This window comes from Pan paniscus, chromosome 1 (genome assembly GCF_029289425.2).
Source record: "Pan paniscus chromosome 1, NHGRI_mPanPan1-v2.0_pri, whole genome shotgun sequence".
Classification (NCBI taxonomy): domain Eukaryota; kingdom Metazoa; phylum Chordata; class Mammalia; order Primates; family Hominidae; genus Pan; species Pan paniscus.
In genome coordinates this window covers 11,326,828-11,350,504 of record NC_073249.2, presented here as the reverse complement: position 1 = coordinate 11,350,504, position 23,677 = coordinate 11,326,828, and the positions used below count along the sequence as shown (strand labels likewise).

The following is a 23,677-nucleotide window of genomic DNA, read 5'->3' as shown; positions in this document are numbered from 1 at the left end:
CTATTTCTTTTTACCGTAGGTATTTTTTTATTTTTAAAAGCCTAAGACAGTTTTTTCCCCACCATGTTATAAAAGATAATCTGCCTTCAGTTATTCCCAAAATTAGTATAACTACATGCAGTGACTGTTTCCTGGCAGGGAGGAGAGAACAGAACATACAGGTGGCTGACCTGAGGGAATTAAAGGACAGAGGTTGAGGGAAGCTCTGCTGAAACTCGATGTTACATTTTGATCCACTGCCTGTTCTTGAGCCATTTATTTATAGCCCAAATCTCTTATTTGTGTAAAGAAGTTTTTCTGTATTTAAAACTTTATCATAAATGATCGTTAATATAGAATTGCCCATCCTTCCTCTCCTTTAAACAAATATTCTTTTATTTACTAATTTAGAGAGCTTCAGACAAGATTGTCATTCTTTAGCTTTTCAATATTAGGCATTTTGTTCTCTTCCCAACTTTCTTTTTAATAAAAAAATCTTGAGAATAAATAACTCTCAAATGAATTGCAGGTTAGTTAAAAATTGGGGATACATAAGAGCTTGCTGACATAAAAATATTCACTTTTCTTAGGTCAAGATTAAATTTTTGAAGGCTTGGAACTTCAAAAAGGGATGCTTTTGATGGAGAATGCAGGGGGAAAAAGCTTTCAACTCATCCGTCCACACATAGTTGACAGCAGAGCAAATCATATTGTTCATGTGGAAACCATCCGTAATTTTCAACATTTCCTGTCACGATTGCCGTTCTGAGGTGTTTCACATGTGACTTTGTGATTTCCACGTGCTAGTGACCTACTTGGAGGACACGGAGTGTCAAAGCTGAAAGGACTCTGATGTTCATGGTTGTTCATCCATAAACTTAATTCCTCAACTGGAAGAAAATGCCATCCCAGTTACAAATCCACAGTCTTGTAATGTAGATTTTTTTATTTATCAAGTGCTTATATAGCACTTGGCTATAAATGATATTGTGCCAGGCATTGTCTCAGGAGCTTTACAAATATTAACTCAGTAGTCTCCTACCAACTTTCTGCTGCAGGTTGGCACTGCTATCATTCCCATTTTACAGATGAGGAAACTGAGCTACCAAGAGTTTGAGTAACTTGTCATAAGTCACAGTTAGGAAGAGGTGACACTCTTCAACCAGTACTCTAAGTTACACTACCTCACAGATAGTAACTTCATTCATGCTTCTGTTATTAATTTTAGTGATATTTTTATACCAGGCACTTGTTAAGGATAAGGCTTGAGTAAGTACAGTCCCTGCCTTCATAGAATTTGCATGGTAAGCACCTTTCTAGAAATTCTGCTAAGCTCGTTCTTTTTTCTGGGATCCTCCAAGAAAAGAGTGCCCCAGAAATTCCAGAAGTTTTGGAAAACCTTGTGGATCAGTATTCCTATCGCATGCAGAACATTTAATATACTATACAAAAATAAGGGATTCAACATCACTGCTCAAATATTGCAGTTGAGAAGTTGCTTTAGGTGGCTACTAGACAGGGAAATAAAAATAACTTATTAATGTCACATGATACCACAGGGTGGAAGATATTGATACGGACATAGATCAAGTGCCTTAATACTTGAGATCCATTTTAGTCATCGTAAGTTGGCATGACTGAGATGTAATACTTACTTACATTTGCTAGTCTTCTTCTCCGATTAATTGCTGGACAAATAATTCATGCACCTTGCCTGGAGCCTCCTCCCTGACTGCCTTTCTATCACCCCCTGATTTGGCCCACCTGCCCACTTCTTAAAACCATCTCCTATCCTTCCTTTTGCTGCTTTTCTCACACCACAAAGCAAAGAAAAATTTATAAGTTGTTTTTTTTTTTTTAACTTACAGCAACTGTAAGAAAACTGGATTCAATGCAATAAGACTGACCCGTTACTAGTGACGACTCTCCATCAGAGTCACTAACATGCAACACTTTACCCCCTCCTCCCACACCTATTCATTCATTCCAGGCCTAGGGCTGAAGATGTGTTAAGGATCCTTCATCTCCTCTTCCATGCGCTGCCTTTAATATCAGCTGTGTTCAGAGCCTTTCTACCCTGTGACCCTGAAGGCAGGAGGGGAGTGGGAGGCCAGGAAAGGCTACAAGGCACAAGGGAGGTGCAGAAGGTAGCAGTAGCAGGTACATTGCCTGCAGTGACTTCCAGGAAATTCAGTTCTATTCTAGGACAAACACCCGACAAAATTTATAAATCTCAATATCTACCAGCCTCAGGGCAGAAAGTTTACTTAGGTTATGTATTCCTAAAGGGTATGATGCTCAGAGAATTGCTAAAAATTAATAGAAAAATAGGAATGATTTCAGATAATGACATTCAGTGACCTGTATCAGGTAGTGAGAACAATATGTGACTTTAGATCTTCCTTTTGTACCACAGGGAGACCCCAGCAACATCCTGGTCTCTCCTTTTATTATGCAGTCGTCATAGTTGACCCCATTCAAGTTGTAATCATAGGATCCTTAAATGACTACATTTTGAACCTCACTCTCAGTATGCATTTCCATTGCTTTTGTTAATTTTGCTTAGGAAGACAACTGCCTTCACCTGGTTAATTTTGCCCAATTTCATGGGGGCATGAATATAGAAGACAGAGAAACCTGGTTCTGGTGAGGAAATATGGCCTGTTGATGTTCTGAACTATGGACTTAACTAGAGCCTAGATTTTCTTCAGTTTGAGGGATTTCTGTCCTCATGAGTAAGACTATTTATGACCAGCTCTGTTGTAGGTTTTTATATCTCTACACATAACAATAAACTTACTATCTTGTCTTTGACTGGGGTGAGTATATGTCTTAGATGTTTCTTCCCTGCAAGAGAAAACTCAGTCCCAAGACACAAGCCACTTTTTCATCCCTAGCTCATTCACAGTGACGTGCTGCTGCCAATCAGTCAAACCAGACAGGAGTCTGTGTAGCATTACACACGCTCATATCCCAGTGATTGTCCTTAAAAACTCCCACACGGGAATGGAGGCCACATTACCTAGATTGACATTCCAATTGTAGCATCCAAACACTTACTTTTAATTTGCTTCTTACCAGTACTTGTGCAGGGGCTTCCTTAAAAAGCCAACAAAATTTAAAATATAACTGATCACTTACAGTAGTGCGCTTTCAAAATACAGGCTTATTAAAACCAGCCTGCCAGCAAGAAAGCAGCACAGAATAGGAAACAAAGATTTAATTTCTTTAATTTAGTTCTCAAAAGATGATCCTTTCTTTATGACAGTCTCTTGAACATGTCCTTTCACAGGGCGATGTCTATATTCTCTCTTGAGATAAATTTTCCTCACTCATGTCACATTTTGTTCACTTCATCCTGAGTTTCTTTGTTGTTTCTGGTTGTTTCTGTGGTTCTGAGAGAACATCTTAGGTTTTGCAAATAGGCAACTCGCCCTCCTGTTTTTCATAATTTACAGTAGGGGGCGCCATAGCTGCAGTGTTATAGACAAGTCACGGGGATTTTTTTTTTTTTTTCCCCAGATTAGGATGTTTTGAGCCTGAGAATCTAATTAAACCAGCAGTATCCTGATAGAATTTGAACCTCCTCTACAAGAACGTAGGAGGGGAAAGTGAAAAATGATGTAAAGTCCAAGGTAGAAAGATGATTGTCACTAGATAGCCAGGGAGTCTGACTTGACATATAGGACGATGTTCATCTCAGATGGAGAGGGACCCCCTGAACCAGAGGCTGCAGGGGAAGGTGTCAAGACTTATGCACTTTGGGAAAAATAGCTTTCCAGGTGATTTAAGATGAAAAGTACACTCCTAGGGAAATAAACTTGCTTAGGTAATTGTTCTAAATTACCTCACTTAATTGTTGTCACTTACTTTACCCTACTTTCCCAACAAATAATCTGCTCCTTTTTTCTTTTTTCTTTTTTTTTTTTTTTGCCAAGATGAAGGCCTGATAAGGATCTTCACCAGCAGCTGACCCTCAGTGTTCCCTAAAGCCAATAGAAACTATGATCAACCTCAGAATGAATCTGTTTAGGAGATGGATGAGGGAGGGAAGCCACAGACTATAACATCTTGGAAATCAACAACTTCCTCTTCTAAATTTTTGTAGGACCAGGCACCTTCCTTCCTCATTACTCGGATTGTCTGAAAGAAGCACATCTTTTTGTCTCACAGCATTACTTCTTTCCACCTCCAGCTCTCATTATCAGGTTTAGGCTGATTCTATGAAAAGAAAGGTGGATAAAAGGATTTTCAGTTGCAGCAGGATAATTTGGTAGCTGAAAGCCTGACAGCCATGTATTGGAAGTTATTCACCACATACCTCCTATTCCAGCACCACAGCCAACTACATACAGTTGTCTAAGGCTGACCAGGTAGTAAAGGATGAAGCTGGGAAAACCAGTATCAACATCCCACAGGTGAACTGTACATTTTATTCTTTTTAAATTTGGTAATTTATTAAGCCTAAATAATCAAATGCACAAGACTGTCTTTTCAGCATGACTGTTAAGTCCACTACTGATCTCTGCTGGAATCCCTTCATCACCATGCATAAAGCTGATGTAAAATGAAGGAGAGCAGTGAGGAAGGGTATTTCCAGGAAAGGTTGTTAGATGGCTGACAAGAGATCTGCAAAGAAGGAGACATTTTCTTTGGTAATTTAGCCTCATTCCTTGGTCCTGTCTTCAACATTACATGTCTAGAAACTACAAGTGAATCATTCTTTTGGGGACAGACTCACATTAACCAGTATTACATAAGCCTGATGTACGAGTCAGAATACCAACATGCTACTCATTAAAAGTTAATGCAACAAGTTGGCACATTCTCTTCCCTAGACAAACACCTCTATGGGAAGCCAAATTTTAACCCAAGACCCAAAGACTCCCAAGTGCAAGACCAAGAGTCTTGGTCAGCAGGAATCACCAAGAGGAACTGATGGATGATCAGTTCATCCATCAGTTGCTGGGCGATCTTAGCCACTAGTGCTGTCACACGCAGTTCCTCAAAGAAGCAGGGATGGAGAGCTAGGACATTCCAAGACCTGGACTGGGAACTGCACAATCCACTGTTGGCTCACTGTGGGGATTGGAATGGGGACCCAAGAGACCAGAACTTGACATGGAGGAGTACCAGTCCAGAACCAGGTATACTATCCAAACTGAGTCCCCAGAGAAATCCCCAGAGGAGAGTTGCAAACACAAAGCTACTTGTGAAGTCAGAGAAACGTGGGCAATGGGAAAGATGGTCTAACTAAAGAGGGAAGAAGCTGTGTTAACCACTCTTTGTTGATTTCCTGTAGTCACAATTAAATACATATGAAGACACAGATTTGGAGAAAAGCAATCCAGGCTAGGCACGGTGGCTCACGCCAGTAATCCCAGCAGTTTGGGAGGCCAAGGCAGGCAGATCACCTGAGGTCAGGAGTTCGAGACCAGCCTGGCCAACATGGTGAAACCCCATCTCTACTAAAAATACAAAAATTAGCTGGGCATGGTGGCGGACACCTGTAATCTCAGCTACTCGGGAGGCTGAGGCAGGAGAATCGCTTGAACCCAGGAGGCGGAGGTTGCAGTGAGTAGAGAATGCACCATTGTACTCTAGCCTGGGAGACAGAGTGAGACTCTATCTTAAAAAAAACAAAACAAAACAAAACAAAAAACAAAAAAACACAGGAAAAAAGCAATCCAGTTCTTAATAAAAATAAGAAATGTGTGGTAAAACAAATTCAAACATTATGCCTGAGTATATGGTGAAAAGAGTTTCCCCTTATCACAGATTCACTGTTAGCAGTTTCAAGCACCAAGTTTTGAAAAACTACAGCAGTAGCTTCAGGATATTTTTTAAGTGATGGATGGTCTGTAAGATTTTACTTCCAGAGATTGATTCAGTAGGTAGTACCAGGAACCCAGAATGTTGCCACGTCCAGGAGACTCTGATATGAGGTTAGGCTTAGACCCCATCAGCCTAATCTGGCTCTAAGGATCTCCTGACCTTTCTGCAAAAGAGACCCCTAACCTGGGCTCCGGACCAGATCTTGGGTGGGCACTGGCTGAGCTGGCCTTACAATGCTCTTTATTATATGCCAGGCAGAGTCTACGACCATACCACCCTGAACGTGCCCAATCTCATCCTTGTATGCCAGGCTGATAAAACGTTTCCAAATGACACATTTAATTCTGTTCCCTAAATTCCAGCCATCTAACCCAGGAGACTTTTTCTCCTCTGCATCTAACAGATCCATCAGCTGTTGAACTCATAGTTGAACTATGAGCATTTTGATATCACCTTGTTGACTGCTCTTTGCCTACACGTTGTGCTTTTTAAAGTGTCCTGAGAATGTGAGATCTGTGGGTTGAGGCAGTGAAGGCTCCTCATTCATCCCACAAATGATTTGAGGACTTACCATGTGCTGGACGTTATTTTAGGCACTGGCAACAGAGTAATAACCAAAGCATTTCTTGTTGGAATGCAGTCAGTCCTACTGGAATGAGATAGACACCAAAAAATAAGCAAGCTGGATACCCAAGTGTGGAATTCAAGAAAAAGATCCAGGCTGGAAATAGAAATGAGTATAATTGGCACAGAGATGATACTTAAAGCCATGAAACTGGGAAAGTTCCCCCAAGGGAGTGTCCTAAAAGTAAAAAGCTCAAAGAACCCAGTCCTGGGGCATTTGTTCATGAAGCTACAGGGAGATGAGGAAGATTTGGCAAAGGAGACTGGAAAGCAATGGCCAGAAATGAAGCGAAGCAGAGGAGTGTGGTGTTTCTGTGTTAAGGCTTTTGTCCCCTTCATTCTGGTCAGCAGCAACTAACTAGGTTTTGAATTGATGGGTGACACATCCATTAAGTCAGGGTATCTGGAACAGTCTAAGAAAATCTCAGAGGAAGGATTATTAATTTAGGCCCTATAGGATGAGTAGAAATGGAGTAAGAATGGAAAAGCCTATTGCAAGAGAAGGAGAATGTACGAGCAAAGATCTGGAATCAGGAATAGTTCACTTGGAGGAGGTATGGGGAGAGCAGAGAGAGCAGAGAGGGAAGTTTTTGGGAAAGGTGAGTGTGGCTAAATTCAAGGGCCTGAAAAAGGAGTTTGGACTTAGCTTAAATGAGGATAAAATATTGGATGCTCCAAGCCAGTGACTCAATCCAGCATGACTTCATTTGTCACCCCCTGCACCAGGACATTTGGTATCTGGAGATATCTGTTATTGTCACTATGAGGTAGGGTGCTATTGGTATCTAAGGGGTAGAGATCAAGGGATCTTTTTAAAATAGCATACAGTGCACAGGATAGCCCCTGCCCAAGGAATTATCCAGCCAAAAACGTCACTGGTGCTGAGGCCAAGAACACTGCCCTAAAATGCACTTTAGTGAACCCCTCATTTTTTAGCAGTAGGCACAGGCAGCTGTACTTGTTGGTGGCTTTGATGTTTTAGGGTTTAAACAATAAGATGCTATTTCCTCCTCAGGTCTCCTCTCTTTTGTATTCTAGATATTAAAGTAGAAAAGAATTTCAGCATCATATTTCATATATACTATGTGAGGGAAGGGTGTTAGTATGTTTTCTTCTAGCTTAATTTCTAAGATTCCATCTTATTACCTGACCTTTCCAATGTCTGTTATGTCCAAAATAACCAAACAATACAATATAGTTGTATGTCCCTGAATGTGTTCGTAATATGATTACCTCATTAGCACAGATGGTTCAGAGCCAAGATACTAGATACAAGATGCTAGAAAATTTTCCATTTTCTCCAAAGTGAGAGAGAAAGTGCTAGGCGGAGTATGCAGTATACACTTTTGTTTAAAAGACAGCAACATGCAAAAGCCAAATGTTTGCTTCACAACTAGAAATACTGAAACAAAAAGAGGCAATATAGAATGCAAAAATTCTCATTTCCAGAGTGAGGATTAGGAACTACAGAGATAACTCGGGTTTGTCGAGAAAAAAAAATGGGTAATGTCCCTCCAAGAAGTGATACCATGTCTTTTTTCCAGTGCTATATGTTCCACATGTATGTTGGAGTTCGTGCTGGAGGAGGGATCGGGGATGAAATCGAAGACCCAGCAGGAGATGAATATGAGATCTATCGAATCATCTTTGACATCACTTTCTTCTTCTTTGTTATTGTCATTCTCTTGGCCATAATACAAGGTAAGTATCCTCCTCACTGAAGCTGATGAACATCTAGAATTTGAGCCACATGTTGCTGAAGTTAATATTCAAGGTAGGGTAATGACGTCAAGTGTTTCCTGGCAAAGCCAAATCAAACTTTTCCTTCCAGTATTTCTTCATCATGCAATCTACCGGGGGAAATATAAAGCAGTATGGAACCCTGGTATGAAGGGAAGATACAGTGTTATTTTGTCTTCTTTCAAATAACATAATGGAAAAGGCACTTTCCTTGGTTTGATTCTCACCTCTGGGTTTCAGACTCATGAACCCCAGCTTTACAATCTTGGGTGGGTGAGCCATTTAACCCTTTAAACTTCTAAGCCAGCTGGGTGCGGTGGCTCATGCCTGTAATCCAAGCACTTTGGGAGGCTGAAGGGGGATGGATCACTTGAGGTCAGGAGCTCGAGACCAGCCTGACCAACATGGTAAACCCCATCTCTACTAAAAATACAAAACTAGCCAGGCGTGGTGGCACACAGCTGTAATCCCAGCTACCTGGGAGGCTGAGGCAGGAGAATTGCTTGAACCCGGGAGGTGGAGGTTGCAGTGAGCCAAGATCACGCCACTGCACTCCAGCCTGGGCAACAAGAGCGAAACTCCATTTCAAAACACACACTCAAACCCAACAACAACAACAACAAAAACTTCTAAGCCCTGTGGTTGTGGAGATTTTTAAAAATGACATACAGGCCAGGTGCAGGGGCTCACGCCTGTAATCCCAGCACTTTGAGAGACTGAGGTGGGTGGATCACTTGAGGTCTGGAGTTCAAGACCAGCCTGGCCAATGTGGTGAAACCTTGTCTCTACTAAAAATACAAAAATTAGCCTGGTGTGGTGGTGTGAACCTATAATCCCAGCTACTCAGGAGACTGAGGCAGAAGAATCACTTGAACCCAGGAGGAGGAGGTTGCAGTGAGCAGAGATTGCACCATTGCACTCTAGCCTGGGTGACAAGAGCAAAACTCCATCTCAAAAAAAAAAAAAAAAAAAGGTGGGGGAGGGAGGGTAGCTGGCAAGATGGCCAAATAGGAACAGCTCCAGTCTGCAGCTCCCAGTGAGATTGACGCAGAAGGTGGGTGATTTCTGCATTTCCAAATGAGGTACCCAGTTCGTCTCACTGGGACTGGTTGGACAGTGGGTGCAGCCCACAGAGGGTGAGCAGAAGCAGGGTGGAGTGTCATCTCACCCAGGAAGCACAAGGGGTTGGGGGATTTCCCTCCCCTAGCCAAGGGAAACTGTGAGAGACTGTACCAGGAGCAATTGTGCACTCCAGCCCAGATACCATGCTTTTCCCATGGTCTTCGCAACCAGCAGACCAGGACATTCCCTCCACTGCCTATGCCACCAGGGCCCTGGGTTTCAAGCACAAAACTGGGTGGCTGTTTGGGAAGGCAGCAAGCTAGCTGCACAAGTTTTTTTCATATACCAGTGGCACCTGGGATGCCAGCGAGACAGAACCATTCACTCGCCTGGAAAGGGGGCTGAAACCAGGGAGCCAAGTGGTCTGGCTTGGCGGGTCCCACCCCCACGGAGCCCAGCACGCGAAGATCCACTGGCTTGAAATTCTCGCTGCCAGCACAGCGGTCTGAGGTTGACCTGGGATGCTCCAGCTTGGTGGAGGGAGGGGCATCTGCCATTGCTGAGGCATGAGTAGGCAGTTTTACCCTCACAATGTAAACAAAGCCACTGGGAGGTTCGAACTGGGTGGAGCCTACTGCAGCTCAGCAAGGCTGCTGCAGCCAGACTGCCTCTCTAGATTCCTCCTCTCTGGGCAGGGCATCTCTGGAAAAAAAAAAAAAGGCAGCAATCCTAGTCACTTACTTATAGATAAAACCCTCATCTCCTTGGGAGAGAGCACCTGGGGAAAGGGGTGGCTGTGGGTTCAGCTTCAGTAGACTTAAACGTCCCTGCCTGACAGCTATGAGGAGAGCAGCAGATCTCCCAGCACAGTGTTCGAGCTCTAATAAGGGAAAGACTGCCTCCTGAAGTGGGTCCCTGACCCCCATGTATCCTGACTGGGAGATACCTCCCAGTAGGGGCCGACAGACACCTTATACAGGAGAGCCCTGGCTGATATTTGGTGGGTGCCCCTCTGGGAGGAAGCTTCCAGAGGAAGGAACAGGCAGCAATCTTTGCTGTTCTGCAACCTTCACTGGTGATACCCAGGCAAACAGGGTCTGGAGTGGACCTCCAGCAAACTCCAGCAGACCTGCAGCAGAGGGGTCTATTAGAAGGAAAACTAACAAACAGAACGGAATAGTATCAACATCAACAAAAAGGACGTCCACTCAGAGACTCCATCCGAAGGTCACCAATATCAAAGACTAAAGGTAGATAAATCCATGAAGATGGGGAGAAACCAGAGCAAAAAGACTGAAAATTCCAAAAACTGGAACACCTCCTCTCCTCCAAAGTATCACAACTCCTCACCAGCAAGGGAACAAAACTGGATGGAAAATGAGTTTGACAAATTGACAGAAGTAAGCTTCAGAAGGTGGGTAATAACAAACAACTCTGAGCTAAAGGAGCATGTTCTAACCCATTGCAAGGAAGCTAAGAACTTTGAAAAAAAAGTTAGATGAATTGCTAACTAGAATAACCAGTTTAGAGGAGAACATAAATGACCTGATGGAGCTGAAAAACACAGCACAAGAACTTCGTGAAGCATATACAAGTACCAATAGCCAAATCAATCGAGCAGAAGAAAGGATATCAGAGATTGAAGGTGACCTCAATGAAATAAGGTGAGAAGACAAGATCAGAGAAAAAAGAGTGAAAAGAAATGAACAAAGCCTCCAGGAAATATGGGACTATGTGAAAAGACCAAATATACATTTGATTGGTGTACCTGAAAGTGACGGGAGAATGGAACCAAGTTGGAAAACACTCTTCAGGATATCATCCAGGAGAACTTCCCCAACCTAGCAAGGCAGACCAACATTCAAATTCAGGGAATCCAGAGAACACCACAAAGATACTCCTAGAGAAGAGCAACCCCAAGACACATAATCGTCAGATTCACCAAGGTTGAAATGAAGGAAAAAATGTTAATTAAGGGCAGCCAGAGAGAAAGGTCGAGTTACCAACAAAGGGAAGCACATCAGACTAACAGCAGATCTCGCTGTAGAAACTCTACAAGCCAGAAGACACTGGGGGCAAATATTCAACATTCTTAAGGGAAAGAATATTCAACTCAGAATTTCACATCCAGCCAAACTAAGCTTCATAAGCGAAGGAGTAATAAAATCCTTTACAGACAAGCAAATGCTGAGAGATTTTGTCACCACCAGGCCTGTCTTACAAGAGCTCCTGAAGGAAGTATTAAACATGGAAAGGAACAACCGGTACCAGCCACTGCGAAAACATACCAGATGGTAAAGACCATTGACACTATGAAGAAACTGCATCAACTAATGGGCAAAATAACCAGCTGGCATCATAATGACAGGATCAAATTCACACATAACAATATTAACCTTAAATGTAAACAGGCTAAATGCCCAAATTAAAAGACACAGACTGGCAAATTGGATAAAGAGTCAAGACCCATTAATGTGCTGTATTCAGGAGACCCATCTCATGTGCAAAGACACACATGGGCTTAAAATAAAGGGACTGAGGAATATTTACCAAGCAAATGGAAAGCAAAAAATAAAAATAAAAAATAAAAAAGCAGGGATTGCAATTCTAGTCTCTGATAAAACAGACTTTAAACCAACGAAGATCAAAAGAGACAAGGGCATTACATAATGGTAAGGGATCAATGCAACAAGAAGAGCTAACTATCCTAAATATGTATGCACCCAATACAGGAACACCCAGATTCATAAAGCAAGTTCTTAGAGACCTACAAAGAGACTTAGACTCCCCAAAATAACAGTGGAAGACTTTAACACCACACTGTCAATATTAGACAGATCAATGAGAGAAAATTAACAAGGATATCCAGGACTTGAACTCAGCTCTGGACCAAGCAGACCTAACAGACATCTACAGAACTCTCCACCCCAAATCAACAGAATATACATTCTTCTCAGCACCAATTCACACTTATTCTAAAATTGACCACATAATTGGAAGTAAAATGCTCCTCAGCAACTGCAAAAGAATGGAAATCATAACAGAGTCTCTCAGACCACAGTGCAATCAAATTAGAACTCAGGATTAAGAAACTCACTTAAAACTGCACAACTACATGGAAACTGAACAACCGGCTCCTGAACGACTACTGGGTAAGTAACAAAATTAAGGCAGAAATAAAGATGTTCTTTGAAACCGATGAGAACAAAGACACAATGTACCAGAATCTCTGGGACACATTTAAAGTAGTGTGTAGAGGGAAACTTATAGCACTAAATGCCCACAAGAGAAAGCAGGAAAGATCTAAAATTGACACCCTAACATCACAATGAAAAAAACTAAAGAAGCAAGAGCAAACAAATTCAAAAGCTAGCAGAAGACAAGAAATAACTAAGATCAGTGCAGAACTGAATGAGATAGAGAAACGAAAAACCCTTCAAAAGATGAGTGAATCCAGGAGCTGGTGTTTTGAAAAGATCAACAAAATAGATAGACTGCTAGCCAGACTAATAAAGAAGAAAAGAGAAGAATCAAATAGATGCAATAAAAAATTATAAAGGGGATATCACCACCAATCCCACAGATATACAAACTACCACCAGAGAATACTGTAGACACCTGTACACAAATAAACTAGAAAATCTAGAAGAAATGGATAAACTCCTGGACACATACAACCTCCCAAGACTAAACCAGGAAGACGTTGAATCCCTGAATAGATCAATAACAAGTTCTGAAATTGAGGCAGTAATTAATAGCCTACCAACCAAAAAAGTCCAGGACCAGACAGATTCACAGCTGAATTCTACCAGAGGTACAAAGAGGAGCTGGTACCATTCCTTCTGAAACTATTCCCAACAATAGAAAAAGAGAGAATTCTCCCTAACTCATATTATGAGGCCAGAATCATCCTGATACCAAAACCTGGCAGAGACACAACAACAAAAGAAAATTTCAGGCCAATATCCCTGATGAACATCGATGCGAAAATCCTCAATAAATTACTGGCAAACCAAATCCAGCAGCACCTCAAAAAGCTTATCCACCATGATCAAGTAGGCTTCATCCCTGGGACGCAAGGCTGGTTCAACATACACAAATCAATAAACGTAATCCATCACATAAAACCAATGACAAAAACCACATGATTATCTCAATACATGCAGAAAAGGCCTTCGACAAAATTCAACAGCCCTTCATGCTAAAAACTCTCAATAAACCTAGGTATTGATGGAAGGTATCTGAAAATAATAAGAGCTATCTATGACAAACCCACAGCCAATATCATACTGAATGGCCAAAAACTGGAAGCATTCCCTTTGAAAACTGGCACAAGACAAGAATGCCCTCTCTCACCACTCCTATTCAACGTAGCGTTGGAAGTCCTGGCCAGGGCAATCAGGCAAAACAAAGAAATAAAGGGTATTCAATTAGGAAGAAAGGAAGTCAAATTGTCTGCAGATGACATGATTGTATATTTAGAAAACCTCATCATCTCAGCCCCAAATTTCCTTATACTGATAAGCAACTTCAGCAAAGTCTCAGGATACAAAATCAATGTGCAAAAATCACAAGCATTCCTAGACACCAATAATAGACAAACAGCCAAATTGTGAGTGAACACCCATTCACAATTGCTACAAATAGAATACCTAGGAATACAACTTTCAAGGGATGTGAAAGACCTCTTCAAGGAGAACTACAAACTACCACTTGAGGAAATAAGAGAGGACACAAACAAATGGAAAAACATTCTATGCTCATGGATAGGAAGAATCAATATCGTGAAAATGGCCATACTGCCCAAAGTAATTTATAGATTCAATGCTATCCCCATCAAGCTACCATTGACTTTCTTCACAGAATTGGAAAAAACTACTTTAAATTTCATGTGGAACCAAAAAAGAGCCCGCATAGCCAAGACAATCTTAAGCAGAAAGAACAAAGCTGGAGGCATCACACTACCTGACTTCAAACTATACTACAAGGCTACAGTAACAAAAAGAGTATGGTATTGGTATGAAAACAGATATATAGATCAATGGAACAAAACAGAGGCCTCAGAAATAACACCACACATCTACAACTATCTGATCTTTGACAAACCTGACAAAAAGAAGCACTGGGGAAAAGATTCCCTATTTAATAAATTGTGTTGAGAAAACTGGCTAGCCATATGCAGAAAGCTGAAACTGGATCCCTTCATTACACCTTATACAAAAATTAACTCAAGATGGATTAAAGACTTAAACGTAAGACCTAAAACCATGAAAACCCCAGAAAAAACCTAGGCAAATACCATTCAGGACATAGGCATGGGCAAAGACTTCATGACTAAAACACCAAAAGCAATGGCAACAAAAGCCAAAACTGACAAATGGGATCTAATTAAACTAAAGAGCTTCTGCGCAGCAAAAGAAACTATCATCAGAGTGAACAGGCAACCTACAGAATGGGAGAAAGTTTTTTGCTGTCTATCCATCTGATATACAGCTAATATCCAGAATCTACAAAGAACTTAAACAACTTCATAAGAATAAAACAAACAACCCCATCAAAAAGTGGGTGAAGGATATGAACAGACACTTCTCAAAAGACGACATTTATGCATCCAACAAACATATGAGAAATAGGTCATCACTGGTCATTGAAGAAATGCAAATCAAAACCACAGTGAGATACCATCTCATGCCAGTTAGAATGGCGATCATTAAAAAGTCAGGAAAGAACAGATGCTGGAGAGGATATGGAGAAATAGGAACACTTTTACAGTGTTTGTGGGAGTGTAAATTAGTTCAACCATTATAGAAGACACTGTGGTGATTCCTCAAGGATCTAGAACTAGAAATACCATTTGACCCAGCAATCTCATTACTGGGGATATACCCAAAGAATTATAAATCATTCTACTATAAAGACACATGCACACGTATGTTTATTGGGGCACTGTTCACCATAGCAAAGACTTGGAACCAACCCAAATGCCCATCAATGATAGACTAGATTTTAAAAAGTGCCACATATGTACCATGGAATACTATGCAGCCATAAAAAAGGATGATTTCATGTCCTTTGCAGGGACGTGGATGAAGCTGGAAACCATCATTCTCAGCAAACTAACACAAGAACAGAAAACCAAACACCACATGTCCTCACTCATAAGTGGGAGTTAAACAATGGTAACACATGGACACGGAGGGGGGCATCACACACCAGGGCCTGTTGAGGGGTTGGGATAGCGTTGGGAAAAATACCTAATGTAGATGACAAGTTGATGAGTACAGCAAAAACCACCATAGCACGTGTATACCTATGTAACAAACCTGCACGTTCTGCACGTGTACCCCAGAACTTAAAGTATAATAAAAAAAAGACATACATTCAAGTACCCAGTATAATACCTGATGCATAGTCAGTGCTTTATAAATAATTATAAAGCTATTAATAGTATCATTGTTGAATACCTACTATCTGCCCAGCACATGTATTAACTAATTTTACCATTTCACCAACCTTATGAGAATGGTGCTTTTATTTTATGTGTGAAGTAACTGAGCCACAATAAGTATAAGGAACTTGGCCAAAGTGCACAGCTAAACAGGGCTGGAATCCATCTATACCCAGGCAATCTGCATCCAGACCCCTTGCAACCACGGTGCTGTATTGACCCACTAGCTCTTCCTTTTACTTCCGGGCAACTTGGAGTGTGGTGTTTTTCTCTCTCAGAAAAGTCATGTTATCTTTTCTGCTTAACACATTTATCCTGGCTTGAATTAAATGTCTGTAAATGTGACAATCTCTTTTAAGTTCCACAGACATCAAATGACACTATTTTTTAGTCAAATACCATGGACAAGCTTAAGGGACTCATAATTCATTCATTGTGCTCTTATTGAGTGTAAAAATAACGTGTTTTCTAAGAGGGCAAAGTTATAACTTCGAAGAAAGTGTGAAGCCAGCAGGTCTCAGGAGGGAAAAGGAGCTTAAAACAGCTCAACACAGTGTTTCTGATTGTCACAGTCAATGAAATTATGGAAGCTTACTTATAAGGGACTTGTGAAAAAAGTGATTTGGGGCCTGGCACCATGGCTCATGCCTGTAATCCTACCACTTTGGGAAGCTGAGGCGAGAGGATCGCTTGAGCTCAGGAGTTTGAGACCAGCCTGGTCAACAAGACGAAACCCTGTCTGTGCAAACAGAAATTATCAGGGTGTGGTGGTGTTCGCCTGTAATCCCAGCTACTTGGGAAGCTGAGGCAGGAGGATAGCTTGAGCCCAGGAGGTTGAGGCTGCAGTGAGCTGTGATTGCACCACCGCACTCCAGCCTGGGTGACAGAGCAAGACTGTCTCAAAAAAAAAAAAAAAAAAAATGACTTGACTGGGCACAGTGGCTCACGCCTGTAATCCCAGCACTTTGGGAGGCCGAGGCAGGCGGATCACAAGGTCAGGAGATCGAGACCATCCTGGCTAACACGGTGAAACCCTGTCTCTCCTAAAAATACAAAAATTAGCCAGGTGTGGCAGTGTGTGCCTGTAGTCCCAGCTGCTGGGGAGGCTGAGGCAGGAGAATGGCGTGAACCCGGGAGGCGGAGCTTGCAGTGAGCCGAGATTGTGCCACTGCACTCCAGCCTGGGTGACAGAGTGAGACTCCGTCTCAAAAAAAAAAAAAAAAAAGACTTGAGGCAAATTTCTTCGTTTAAGTGGTGATGTTTTATTTCTACATTAGTACTTGAAAAATCTTATTAGTGGAGTTTTCTGTACTTATAAATCTCAGCTGCTCTTTTTCAGCATGAAGTATGTAATAACATCTGTATATGCCAAGTTAACAAAAGGTTTTTCCTGCTGTCACTTCATTTTAAAACACTCTTTTCAGTGAGTGTATGTCCCAGTAACTGCACTGACTTCTGTCCCCAAAGAGAGAACACCGCCTCCCTGCTCCTAGGAGTATCGGATATGTAGTCACGTTTACCATGTTCTGAGCATTTTGCAAGGTAGTTGTACATCTCCCCTTTCCCTGGGGGGATTAGCCAAGGAACTGAATTATTCATTGCTTGATAAAGATTAAATTGTATTTTTATTTAACACCAGGTCTAATTATCGATGCTTTTGGAGAACTAAGAGACCAACAGGAACAAGTCAAAGAAGACATGGAGGTAAGCTTCTCCATTCATGACTCAGCTTCTTTGTTGTCCTGGGCCCTCGTTTTCCCCACTACCTTTATCAATAGAATCATGAATGTGGGAAGGAGGAGGGGAAAGGGCACAACTTGTGGTTTCACTGGCCTGTTTTCCATTCAAGCAATACATATAGTTGAGCAGCGTGGTCGGCTGAAACCGTGGTGGACGCCACATGCATGCAAACAGCAATAGGACACCATCCTTTCCCTCCAGAAGTGGAGAGACTATTCATTCGAAATCAAAGATTCAATGACAAGTAAATAGATGATTACAGAGCAGTGTGGTGAGTCCTTTATGGGAGTAAAGCCCTGGAGTGGTAGGGTCTCTAGGGCTGGTATCTGATTCACTCCTGGATGGTCAGGGAATTTCCTAGAAGAAGGGATGTCTGAGCTGAGGCCTGAAGACTGTGGAAGTCTGTGGGTTTGATAAGGAGAGAGGAGGACAGTTTGGGCAACCTCCCAACCCCTTCTCCCACACCATGGACATCTCCAGGGGTACCATTCACAGTGGGACCTTTGAGCCCATCACCACCTGAAATTATATACCAAGACTGATTTTAAGGAAGTTGATGTGCAGGTTTTTTTCTTAGCAGCCTCAGTGCTACCAGATGCAGATTAAATTCTGATGATGAGGCTGGAGAGGAATACCAGTGAATGAAGAATATAATCACTCATTTGAGAAATTTACAGTTTAATATATGGGCTGTGGGAAGCAAGAAAAGGGCTTTAAGCAGAGCAGCCAGATGATCAGATTTGCATTTTAAAAAGATAACTATGGTTTAAAATGTGAGGCATGAAGTAGAAACTGGCAAGAACAGGGACAGGGAAGTGGGCTGTCAGCATTTTCCAGGTGGGAGATTCTGAAGCTTTTGCTAGAGGTGGCACATGGGAGTTGGGCAAGTACTGCCTGAATCCATCTAGTTTCTGCATCCTCAGCGAGGGACTTGGTGATTGACCAAATGGAGAAGATGGAGCAAGCAAGGGGATATCCAGGCTTCAGGCATTAGCCACCAGATGGATGGTGGCATAGTTAGCTGACCTAGGGAACCCAGAGGAAGAACAGGTTCATCGGTAAAGCTGATGAGTGTGATTTGAGCCACTTCAATTTAAGAGACATCATTGGAGTGGTATGAAGACCTGATCGATTGTTCTCCCCAGTTGCTCAATGTGACCTATCAGCTGTCAGCAGTTGTTGATCAGTAAGGCAGGAAGAATTTTATACACTATTATAATCATCTTGATTGTAGTTCCTAAAATACAGGGCCTCATAAACATGCTTCAGATGGCATAAAACACCTTACAACTGACAGGGAAAGATGAGCACCAGAGTCACATGGGACAATTATTGAATACATTGCTTCTCCTTGGGTTTTGTGGACCAGGCCTGTCTGCAAGGGGCAGACCTAAGCAGGTGCCCCTCTACAGGGTGCTTAGGAGAGGCGTGGTCCAGAGAAGGTGGAACCAAGAGGACCAGGAACCTGGTCCCTAGTGCCGAAAGTTGTTCTCCATTCACATCCACTGGCTAATTCTGTACCTAGCACAGCACCTGGAAGACCCTTGCTAAACTGTAGATGGGATGTCTCATAGCTTGGTATTTGATTTGGCCTTTTCTAAAGGAAAGTAACCTGTACCTATTCCCCCTTGGTCATCCGACTTTGTTTGGGTGGGTACTAAGTTTGTAGTTTCAGTTGAAGACACAGTTAATCCTGCTTAGATAACTTTAGTCAATGTCATGAACAAGAGTTGATCACTAAGCCTGGACATTTTCACCTAGGCTAGAGAAAGGAAGAGACGTTGTTTTTCAGCCATCATCATCATCATCTTGTTCCCTGTCTGCGTCTGCTACTTCTTGCTGCTGGTACCTGTGTCATTTAAGCCAACACCAAGACACAGTTACAGCGACAGTTCCATTTATATTCGTGGGCTTGGCACAGCCTCCATGTGATGATCTTTGACGTGTATTGAGTGAACCAAATAATAGCTGCCCCTACATGGCGAGTTGTGTTTTCCTTTTGTTTTGCTTTCTGAACTCTGACGTTAATATTTCCCTTTGTTTTCTAGACCAAATGCTTCATCTGTGGGATAGGCAATGATTACTTCGACACAGTGCCACATGGCTTTGAAACCCACACTTTACAGGAGCACAACTTGGCTAATTACTTGTGAGTGTGCCCGTTTCAGAATCTTCCACCTCTCCAGTAGACGCCACTGGTCCCTGCCCATCTCAGAATAGAGAGGAAGTTTTTGTTTATTGTTTAAAAAACAATTGCTGCAGATACTTTAAAAGAAAGACCAACAGCTAATGGCTCTCTTTTCCTCTGGAGTAGGTTGACTTAAGAGGTTAAGTTGCAGCTCTTCATGTAAGTGATGCTTTCTAGAACTTGAAATGAAGAGGTGGACAGGGAGGAGCAGGGCCTCTGTGGGAGTCTTGGTCATGTTTCTCATTTTAGACAGGAATTCTTAGGCTGCTTCCTAGGGAGATGCAAGTCTCCGTTTTTCTTCTTACAGATCTTAAGAGGACTTTCAGATCTCGTCAGGCACTGTTGGATACCAACTTAAAAGCTGCATTTAAAATAATATTAATACATAGAAATCTTTCCATTACTCGAGATTAGCCAAAAGTATAGTTTGGTAAAATGCTATTCTTACTCATTTTCAGACCCAATTTTAGTATCAAACAGAAGAGATGCCGAGTAGCATTATAGGGAAAAAAAATTGGCTTAACTATACTCAGTGGAACTTGATCAGTAAATTACAACTTCTCATTAAGCTAGTCTTCAGTTCTAATTCATCAGTGTTGACTTGATTCTGACCAGTGTGTATATTCCTAACTTGAAGCCTCTAGGGTCAAATAGCAACAGATCAGAAAAGTCAGGTCCACAGCCTTTCCTCTTTCTGGTACACTAATTTTTCCAAAAATCTGCATGTGGCATTTTCTCTATGCTGGCCATAATTGATTGCAACCATACAATTTATCTAAATATGCCCTGTTTATCCTAATATTTCCATACCGTTCATTTCTGATCAGTTTCTCTGTATCTGTAGGTTTTTTCTGATGTATCTTATAAACAAAGATGAAACAGAACACACAGGACAGGTAGGTAAATTATTACATGTCATCTTCTGAAAGAAATGATAGAGAAGCTCTAAATATCAGAACAAAATGCGTGCATTAAACAGTGAGGCACGGAATTACTTTCAGATATTAGTTGTGGTATCTTGATGTAAAGTTCCTGTTATGTTGAATGAGTATGGAAAAGAGCCTTTGTTAAAGTAGAATTCTATACTAAGTTTATGTAACACAATAAGCTTTTACTAACTGAAAATGCTGGATTTGAGTTTTGAATTCCATTATTTTGAAAAATTGAGTTCTTAATTATTGCATAATGTCCTTGATTGTTTAATCAGGTAGATGATTTCCAATGAACTTCAAAGTATTATGTACAATGCATATTAAATGCCTAAGGTGTTTAAGCTATTTGAAATTCCTCTTCCAGTGTGCAGATTGTTAGTAGTTTGAATTTGAAGGATACAATATTTTAAGAGAACCCTCAAAAGCATAAATGTATATATATACACACACATATATACATATATATTTTTTGAGACAAGGTCTTGCTGTTTTGCCAACTACAAGTGGCATGATCAGGACTTACTACAGCCTTGACTTCCTGGGCTCAATAAATCCTCCTGTTTCAGCCCCACAAGTACCTGAAACTACAGGCATGCACCACCACACCTGGCTTTTTTGTGTGTTTTTTTTTTTTTAATTTTAGTACCGACAAGAGCTCATTATGTTGCTCAGGCTGGTCTTGAATGCCTGACCTCAAGCGATCCTCCCACCTCAGCCTCCCAAAATGCTGGGATTATAGGCTTGAGCCAGCGTGCCCAGCCAACATATTTTTATCATTATAATGGTCAGGATGAAGATTATTACGAGACGTTAAGGTCTGGTATAGTTAGTTAGGAACCATCTAAATTAATGTGGACTTCTCTATTCCGTGCGATATAGGTAACAGAATTGAGTTTCTACCTTATGTTTTGTTAGCACACACTTTGGGGAAAATGTTAATACATTTCCTTGACTTTTGCAGGAATCTTATGTCTGGAAGATGTATCAAGAAAGGTGTTGGGAATTTTTCCCAGCAGGGGATTGCTTCCGGAAACAGTATGAAGACCAGCTAAATTAAACTCAGACCCCAATCACCTCTAAAAACCAAAACCCTACCCCTCTCTCTCCCTCTCTCAATTTCTCTGCTCTCTTGGAAACATTTTGCTGATTTTGTGAATTGCCAGCGTTGTGTGTTTTCTGGGAGCATCAAAGCTCTGTTTCGGAAGAGCTGTTTCCTCCCCCCACCTTTTGTATTTACTTTGAGACTAAAGACTGAAGAATAATCTAAATTCATACTCAGACAAAAAAAGGAATTCTGGAAAGAAAACCATTCTGGACACTGTCATAACACACATAGATAGATTTTCTTCTGAGACTCCCGGAGTCTTCTGGAGCTACGAGACCTTCACAGAGACACGTGGCAGCCACACTCACCCAGCCTCTTTATTTCACCATCCTGGAAGGAAACTGTCTAATGGTCACAGAGCACTGTAGCACTTAACAGATTGCCATGGACACCAGTTGCGAAGGGAAATAGTGCCTTACTATATGTGGGTTGAGCTATGCAGAAGATACGTGCATGAAAAAACAAACATCTTTATTTTCTTTATGTCGACCTTTCTTTTCTTAGATTGATTTTGTGAGGTTTTTTTTTTTTTTTCCTTTAGTCTTTTCTTTGGTGGGGGAGGGTAAGAAAAGCAGTTTGCACTTAAAAAGAAAAAAAAAAACCGGGTGGTGTGTCTCAGGACAAAAGGAGGCTCTTCTCATTCAGCTAAATTCACATTTGCCCCCCCGCCCCCCCCGCCCCCATATGCTCCTGCTATTATTTTGGTAATGCTCTGATGCAACATTGCAACTTTATGAAATCTTTGTATGAAAACAAAAAGACTGCAAAAAATACACTTTCAAAAGAAACCATTCATTGCATGTTTATTATGCAAGTTTAAATGAACAAAGAAAACCTTCAGAAACAAGTTGATCAACGTGAGAGAAATTTCATGATAATTATTCATAGTAATAAAGTGTCGTGGGCTTAATTGTATATCTGGAGCCAGTGTCATCCACCAACAATGTGATACATTATGAACTTGACAGTAGTTTTGGGTTTTGCTCATTCTTTCAGCCACCTGTGATCAGTTTTGTTGATTAAGGACTTCTTGTCAGGCCATTTTTTTAATATCAAAGCTGAAGCAATATCCATTCAGGGATTTCATCAGTTGCATCACAAAACACGGATGATAATATACATCACTCCATTTTTTCCATTTTGAGTCCTTTTAAATGTAATGCTAACCTTTACAATTAAAAAGTCAGATTCAGAATGGAAACAAGGTCATTTTGCAAACATTGGAGCTCTTTTATTACAAGTCTGCTTGTTAATTTTAGAATTGTAAAACCGCTCTGATTAAACTATTTAACTAACTTTCTCATCCTCTTCTTTCTCCATTTAAAACTTATAACTGGGACTCACAAAATCTTGAGCTTCTAACTTGAGGTGGATATAGGACAATCCTAAACACTGCACTGAGACCTTTAACGCTGTCAGATTTCCTGGTACCTCTAAGACTGTTGTGTATACAATTGTGGGGCCTCAGAGTCACCAGGCACCTGGCCCACCCGTCATTTCCCTGTTGTATGGGTCAGCCAGACCTCTTGAAAACCTCCAATGACAGAACAAAAAGATCGCTATCTCCCAGATTATTTAATTTTTATATAGCTCTCATTTTTGAAAGCTCTTCCTTGCTCAGGGCAAATTCATTTCCTATAATAATAGGCATTCATTTTATGTCTTAATATGAAAGAGAATCAGTACCCTAGCATGTGGTGTATTAAACATTCAAAACCCAATTGAACATTTGCTGTGTGCAAAGTACTGCTGTGGGTACCGGTGACTTCTCCATCATCTTACACCTCACCAGCACAACATCACAGTGCTAGTATCTAGATTTTACCTTTTGTCTTCTGGTATCACTTTTATGTGGGGGAAGGAATAAATTTGGCTGTACCATAGGAATTTTCAAGCCCGTTCAGGGAGGTGATCTGATGCTCTGAAGACTCTGAATAAAATAAATGAGGTCAGCTCCACAAAACATCAAAGAGTGCACTGCCATTTGCCAGGAAACACTGCAGAGCAAGCATGTAGTGGAAAGG

The 23,677-nt window shown here is 41.3% G+C and overlaps 1 protein-coding gene across 4 annotated transcripts in view; it reads left to right on the top strand.

Annotated features, from left to right (window-relative positions):
• RYR2 (ryanodine receptor 2) overlaps positions 1 to 22,949 on the top strand; it is a 788,503-nt gene extending 765,554 nt beyond the window's left edge. For all 4 annotated transcript variants that reach the window (XM_034949586.3, XM_055098600.2, XM_055098645.2 and 1 more), the window contains 5 exons: positions 7,983 to 8,139; positions 17,328 to 17,392; positions 19,477 to 19,577; positions 20,461 to 20,512; positions 21,510 to 22,949. In XM_034949586.3, coding sequence (XP_034805477.1) covers positions 7,983 to 8,139; positions 17,328 to 17,392; positions 19,477 to 19,577; positions 20,461 to 20,512; positions 21,510 to 21,605 — 471 coding nt within the window. In that variant the 3' untranslated portion in view covers positions 21,606 to 22,949. The remainder of the gene's footprint in view (positions 1 to 7,982; positions 8,140 to 17,327; positions 17,393 to 19,476; positions 19,578 to 20,460; positions 20,513 to 21,509) is intronic.
• Positions 22,950 to 23,677: the final 728 nt, after the last annotated feature.